The sequence below is a fragment of the Notothenia rossii genome (assembly GCF_949606895.1).
Source record: "Notothenia rossii genome assembly, chromosome: 4".
NCBI classification, from domain to species: Eukaryota; Metazoa; Chordata; class Actinopteri; order Perciformes; family Nototheniidae; genus Notothenia; species Notothenia rossii.
This window is the reverse complement of record NC_136902.1, coordinates 14,172,073-14,178,190: the sequence shown is the minus strand read 5'-3', so window position 1 is coordinate 14,178,190 and position 6,118 is coordinate 14,172,073. Positions and strand designations below refer to the sequence as shown.

Below are 6,118 nucleotides of genomic sequence, written 5' to 3'. Positions count from 1 at the left end.
CTCTTTCACATTGGCTTGAGTCCGGGGGTGTTTCTCAATGTCGAGGAAGCCACTATTTCAAGCATACTACGTCATCGAGTGCCGCCGAAGAACTATTCCAAATGTCCAGCGGTCTTAAAATCCCCACAATGCTTTGCGCACGGACCAATTTCCAAATCTTTGGCGGAAATCGCGCTCCATTTAAGTCGGGGCCTCTCATATGACGCACACCTTCGTCGTTTTCCGAGGCTAGGAAGGATTCTTGCCTCGCTTCTGAAGCAAGTGACTCGGAAGACATGTGCTACCAAGCAAGCGTCCGACATTGAGAAACACCCAGAATACTAACCTCCCTTGTCCATAGAATCCGTTGCAGTGTAACTACCGTAATTTTCGGACAGGAAAAGTTGGAGGCCGGAAAAGAGTGAGACAGGTAGCGCGCAAAAGTAAAAGTGGAACCGAGAGTGGTACGAGAGACAGAACGAGAGCAAGACAGACAGACAGACATTACGAGAGCGAGACACTTTGTTTCCGTACCACTGGTTGAAAACCACTGCTGTAGATCACTGCCGGTACGTGCGCTGGCAGCGCACCGTTTAAGTTTGAAAGTTGAAAAGTTTGTGTGTCTGAAACGCTATGTGATACAGTACAGTTTACACAGCACAGTACATGTTCTGTAGCTACTATTGCACTAAATGGTAACACTTGAATACGTTATGCAAATATGCAACTTGTTTGTTGAAATGTTAATAAATGGGAGCTTCCTCAAAAAGCCATCTCTTTCCCGACAATCCCCTCTGTGCACGAACCCTTACATATGGTAATTAAACATTAAAACACCTGCGGTTTATAGTCCAGTGCGGCTTATATATGTACACATCATTCAATTTAGCTGCTGCGGCTTATATTCAGGTGCGCCTTATAGTCCGGAAATTACGGTAGTTTGCAATTCCAGCAAGCATTGCCGTTTCTTTTAAACCTGCATCTAGAGAATAGAGAATGGTTTACCGAAAAGAAGAAACAGGAGATGGAATGTGAAACAGCCTGCATTTTGTCACTCTCAAGTGAAATGCCACTGCTGGGTGCTGGAGGAACAACAGGTTGTGCAGCAGCAAACCAATCTCTCAGACAATTTGCCATGCATTGAGGGATGTATTAAATCAACCACATTGCAAATTTCCCCTCTGTGGGCTAATAAAGGTATTCTGATTCACATTCAACACTAATTGGACATCCAATTATGTCCTATCAGTGTACAACTACAAAAGAGTGTTATTAACCATTTTTTAATTGTTCCTAAATGCTAAATGAGGACGTTGAAAGTAGGCCTCATGCCTGTTGCATCAGTAAATTCTCTCAGCAGCTCACTGCGAGGCCGATGACCCTTTAGATGAGTGATCACTCCTCTCATTCTCCTTCCTATCTTTTGTGTGACCACCTGTTTCCTGTTTGCCTATCAGCGACGTCATGCAGAACCATTTGCTCCAGATGCTCTGCCTGGTTGCCATGGAGAAACCAGCCTCCACCAGCTCTGATGACGTCAGGGATGAAAAGGTAAGGAGTTGTCCCCCAGGAACCCGGCCCTCAGCAACCCCTCCTCAAACTCTACAGACATGGAGCGCTGTCTGGTGGTTTCTGTTGCTAACGGAAGCTATCTGTTTGTAGGTGAAGGTGCTGAAGTGCATCGCTCCAGTGACCCTGTCAGACGTGGTGCTGGGTCAGTATGTGGGGGATCCAGAGGGGGAGGGAGACTCCAAACTGGGTTACCTCGATGATCCAACTGTTCCCAAAGGATCCACTCAGGCCACCTTCACCACCGCTGTGCTCTATGTGCACAACGAGCGCTGGGATGGTAAACACGCCGCGCGCTTTACGAAACAAACCCTGCCGATATGACATCCTCCCTTTCATAATGCATTCAAACGTTTCACTCCTCAGGTGTTCCTTTCATCCTGCGCTGCGGAAAAGCTCTGAATGAGAGGAAAGCCGAGGTGCGGCTGCAGTTCACAGATGTCCCGGGGGATATTTTTGGAAATCAGTGCCGCAGGAATGAGCTCGTGGTGCGTGTGCAGCCCAACGAGGCCGTCTACGCCAAGATGATGAGCAAGAAGCCCGGCGTGTACTTTAGCCCTGAGGAAACTGAGCTGGACCTCACCTACAAGAGCCGATACAAGGCAGGTGCAAGCTTATTCATCTGTGCAGAGAAACATTGTAAACACAGGAACCAAAAAGTATTCTTACTTGAGCCAGACATGACAAAGTTAAAGATAACAGAGCAATCACATCTTTAAATTCTGAAGCGTAACTGTCAGATTTCTCTTGTTTTCAGGATGTGAAGCTTCCCGACGCCTATGAACGTCTCATCCTGGACGTCTTCTGTGGGAGTCAGATGCACTTTGTACGCAGGTCTGTCCCCGTTTTTCACTGCTGATGTCTTCTGTTACATTATGTAAACCTACCTTATTAGTACACCTACCAGTTCTTCACACTAGATGGCGACAAAGTGCATCATTTCTTTGCCTCAGCATGACGGAAACATTGTTAAACTTTATATATACAGTAGCTGTTCCTTTGGAAGTATCGGTCAGTCAACTGGTCCATTTGTATTCAAAGTCCAGCAATATGAATATTGGTATCGGATTTGTTTTCTATATGACTTTTGAGCATCCTGTTACTAAGCTCGTCCAGCGCCAAGGATGGCATCTTCTCTGATCTTGGATAAAACAATTCACACTTCTTCCATCCACAGTTTTGTAATTCCTTCTGAACATGGGCTACCTGTCGTTCCCACATTACCCCTGATCTTGCTTCCCTCCATTGGCCTCCGTTACAATTCAGATTAAACTGATGAGCTATAAAGGTCTGCAAAACCTTGACCCCAGTTAGGTTCCTGATCTCCTCGTACCTCATTTGATGTGCTGTTTACACGAGACCGCAAACGGTTGTATCCGCTACTTTTCTCTTTCGTATAGCCCGTTCGTTCACACGAGGCCGTAACGGAAACGCGGAAACGGACCCCGCAAACAATAACGGGTCCCAAGGTGGATAGATCTGCAACCGGAATGCTCTGGGGGGCCAAACGGCTCCGTGTGTACGCCCTATACGATCATTTCCTGATAACGATGAAGCCATAGCCCCACCTCTGCTGCTCACTGCTGTAGCATGGTCAGTAGCTACTGCTAGCGCTACTGCTACTGACCATGCTACAGATGTTAGTACAAAATCACAACCATCAGCAACAAGTGGACATGGAGAATTACATGAACTACATGTTGCTAAATCCACCGCGGGGCATAAACAGAAGAGCAACCATGCTCGGGGGTCTTCTTCACTGCTTTTGGTGTATTTTGTGGCGAAGTACAGCGCCACTTACAGGCCCAGTGTAGGTACCATATCTGCTCGGGGTCATATCCGTCATCTCCGTCATATTGTACGGCAACTCAAGAGGGCCATCATACACGGTCAAATTCCGAACACATCATTCAGTAAAAACAAGGCCCCACTGATCATCTACTCTCTGAGACGATTCCAGGGATGCCTGACTTGGGTTTCTAGCACCAGGGAAAGTGCCCGAGATCAGCCTCTTAATTTACCCAGGGCCTAGTGCTTGGCTTTGGGCATGAAAATTCAGGAAACTATTTTATTAAATATCTGAACTTTGGAGAGGAGTTGGGGGACACACGACACATCAAATCACATCTACAGATCAAGACGAAGCGAATGGAAGTACTCCCATACTCCTAGCGTGTGAAAATGTTTGTGAAAAACGTGTGCAAAGTCTCAGAAAACGGAGCAGTGGCTGTGATGCTAGCTTTGCGGCTAGCTTTTGTTTTTTGTTTGAATGTTTGAATGTTAAAAAAATAACAATCGACAGTGTACACATAATTATGTAAATAACCCAATTTGTGTTTTGTGAAAAGGATTTCACATTGTTTTTTGTTACTTTCGTTGCAGTGTCTTAAATGTAATTTAGGTTAACTTCCTGTTTGAAGTTGTTGCTATGGAAACAACATGATGGAGAAAAAAGTAATATCTTCTACATATAATAACCGACAAAGTAAAACACAACGCGTGACGTCATTGGTAAGCGACGGATATGACCCCGAGCTGATATGGTACTTACACCGGCATATGTACTACAGCGCTCTCGTGTGAACGGAATACTTTTTTGATATCGTATTCGGTTCGTTTGCATTTCGTAATGGGGTCTAGTTCTCAACCACTGCACAAATCTTGGCCTTTTATCAATTCCCTGCTCGTAGAACATAAGGTTAATACGCCTCAGCTGTTTTCGCCCAATCACTCTTTGATAATCTCCCCTAATCTCTCAGATTTGATTCATCTTTGGGCTGTTTTAAAACATCTGTTTAAAAAGCCATCCTTATAATGGATCTCCTTCCCTGTCTTGTGTTCTGGTTGGTTTTATCATTACTATTTTGAATTAGGGTTAGGATGAACTAAAATGTGCTATATGAATAAAGGTTGAATTGTCTGTCTCTCCAGTGATGAACTAAGGGAAGCGTGGAGGATCTTCACACCTCTTCTTCATCGGATAGACAAAGAGAAGCCCAAACCTATTCCTTACAAATACGGAAGGTAGGAAAAGTGATTTACTATTCCCTCGGGTCGAAGGAGTTAAATACTGAGTGTTGATTGTTTCTCTTTTTTTCAGCCGGGGCCCGACGGAAGCAGACGACCTTTCAAAGAAAGTTGGATTTCGCTATGAAGGCACCTACAAATGGGTGAACCCTCACAGACTGTGAGCTGAGAGGAGGGTGGGAGTAGAGGTAGGGTAGTAGGAGGGGTTCAGCAAGGGTAGGTAGGTGAGTTGGTTTGTACTGGAGTGTCTTTTGAGGAAAGAGGCGTGTCCTATGTGCATCCATCACAGTAGCAGAAAGGAGCTTTTATTTCTCAGGTATGGCCATTGTTCCCTGGAGTGAGTTCATCAGACATCAAAAGGAGATATATGAATGTATGCTGTAATCATGACCTTATACCACACTTGGTGTTAGATTTGTTTATTTATGTCATACAACGATTTACATGTTTTATTTTAGAGGTGGGATCAAGTCAGTTGGAGAGAGAACAAATTAAATCGTATAATTTAGTGAAAAAAATAACGGTCTGATGAACTAGCTCCATGTCTCTGTCTCTATTAATTAGGTCTTATTTGTCAGGATGGTAAATGGAATAGCTGAGCAGAACAACAACACACTCAGCTGAGTCATGCTCTCTCAGATTGAAGCACTGTACCAAAGAGGTAACTGAACAACGCAGAGACGAGGAACAACCAATGACTGTTCACCAGCTGTCACTAATCCTCGTGATTGTAATACCATTTTGCATTGACTGCAATTCATAATCACTCTTTCTGGAATTTCTTTTCACCACTTGCTTACTCTCTTTTCGCCTCCTCTTTAGGATAAATAGACTCTGGTTTACAAAAGGCAATGTAGGCAGTTTCTGTTCAAAGCACTCATTTTGGAATAGTCTTAAGTGTCCTTCCGGACAAACAATACAAGCTCTCTGTCTGAGCTTCATTCCCTTTTGTTTACATTTTGTTCAGGTTTATTTAAGTTTCTGATGTTCATTCCATATTTCTGAAGGTTCAGACAGCAGCGGTGTCCACCACAGGTCACCAGTGAATGTCTTTGTAATGACGTCCTGAATACAGCTGCACACACATGTAATGCTAGCTACATTTTCACTACTTGTAATAAACTTGCTTCTCTGTTCACTTGTTTTTGTATCGCTTCATGTTAGGAAATCTCATTTGTTATGATTGGTGTATCTGCAGTTAAAAAAACGGAGAAATGTTTTTTACTTTTTGGGAAATGTGTTTATGCATGCTGAAAAAGGCATGTTTTAGTATGTTTATAAAAGACAGACTAATATTATTTGAAATTAAATCTCGTAAAAAAGGCAGGATGTTGAAAAAACACTATAGTATTAGTTGAGAAATAATTTAAAAAGTCATAGTATGTCGAGTCAGTATGTTGAAAAAGTAATGTTTTAGTATGTCAAAACGCGTAGTATTTGAAAAGATCCTATTGAAATATCTAAGTCAAATTTTAGAATGTTGAAAAACAAAAAGTATAGTATCATTCGAACTTTGAAAAAAAGTCATAGTATAGTTTGAACA

At 43.2% G+C, this 6,118-nt stretch overlaps 1 protein-coding gene across 1 annotated transcript in view; it reads left to right on the top strand.

Annotated features, from left to right (window-relative positions):
• LOC307034707 (glucose-6-phosphate 1-dehydrogenase-like) overlaps positions 1–5,713 on the top strand; it is a 9,215-nt gene extending 3,502 nt beyond the window's left edge. Inside the window, exons 4-9 of the mRNA XM_079673579.1 lie at positions 1,437–1,530; positions 1,642–1,828; positions 1,915–2,150; positions 2,306–2,382; positions 4,480–4,572; positions 4,649–5,713. Coding sequence (XP_079529705.1) covers positions 1,437–1,530; positions 1,642–1,828; positions 1,915–2,150; positions 2,306–2,382; positions 4,480–4,572; positions 4,649–4,739 — 778 coding nt within the window. The 3' untranslated portion in view covers positions 4,740–5,713. The remainder of the gene's footprint in view (positions 1–1,436; positions 1,531–1,641; positions 1,829–1,914; positions 2,151–2,305; positions 2,383–4,479; positions 4,573–4,648) is intronic.
• The last annotated feature ends 405 nt before the right edge of the window (positions 5,714–6,118 follow it).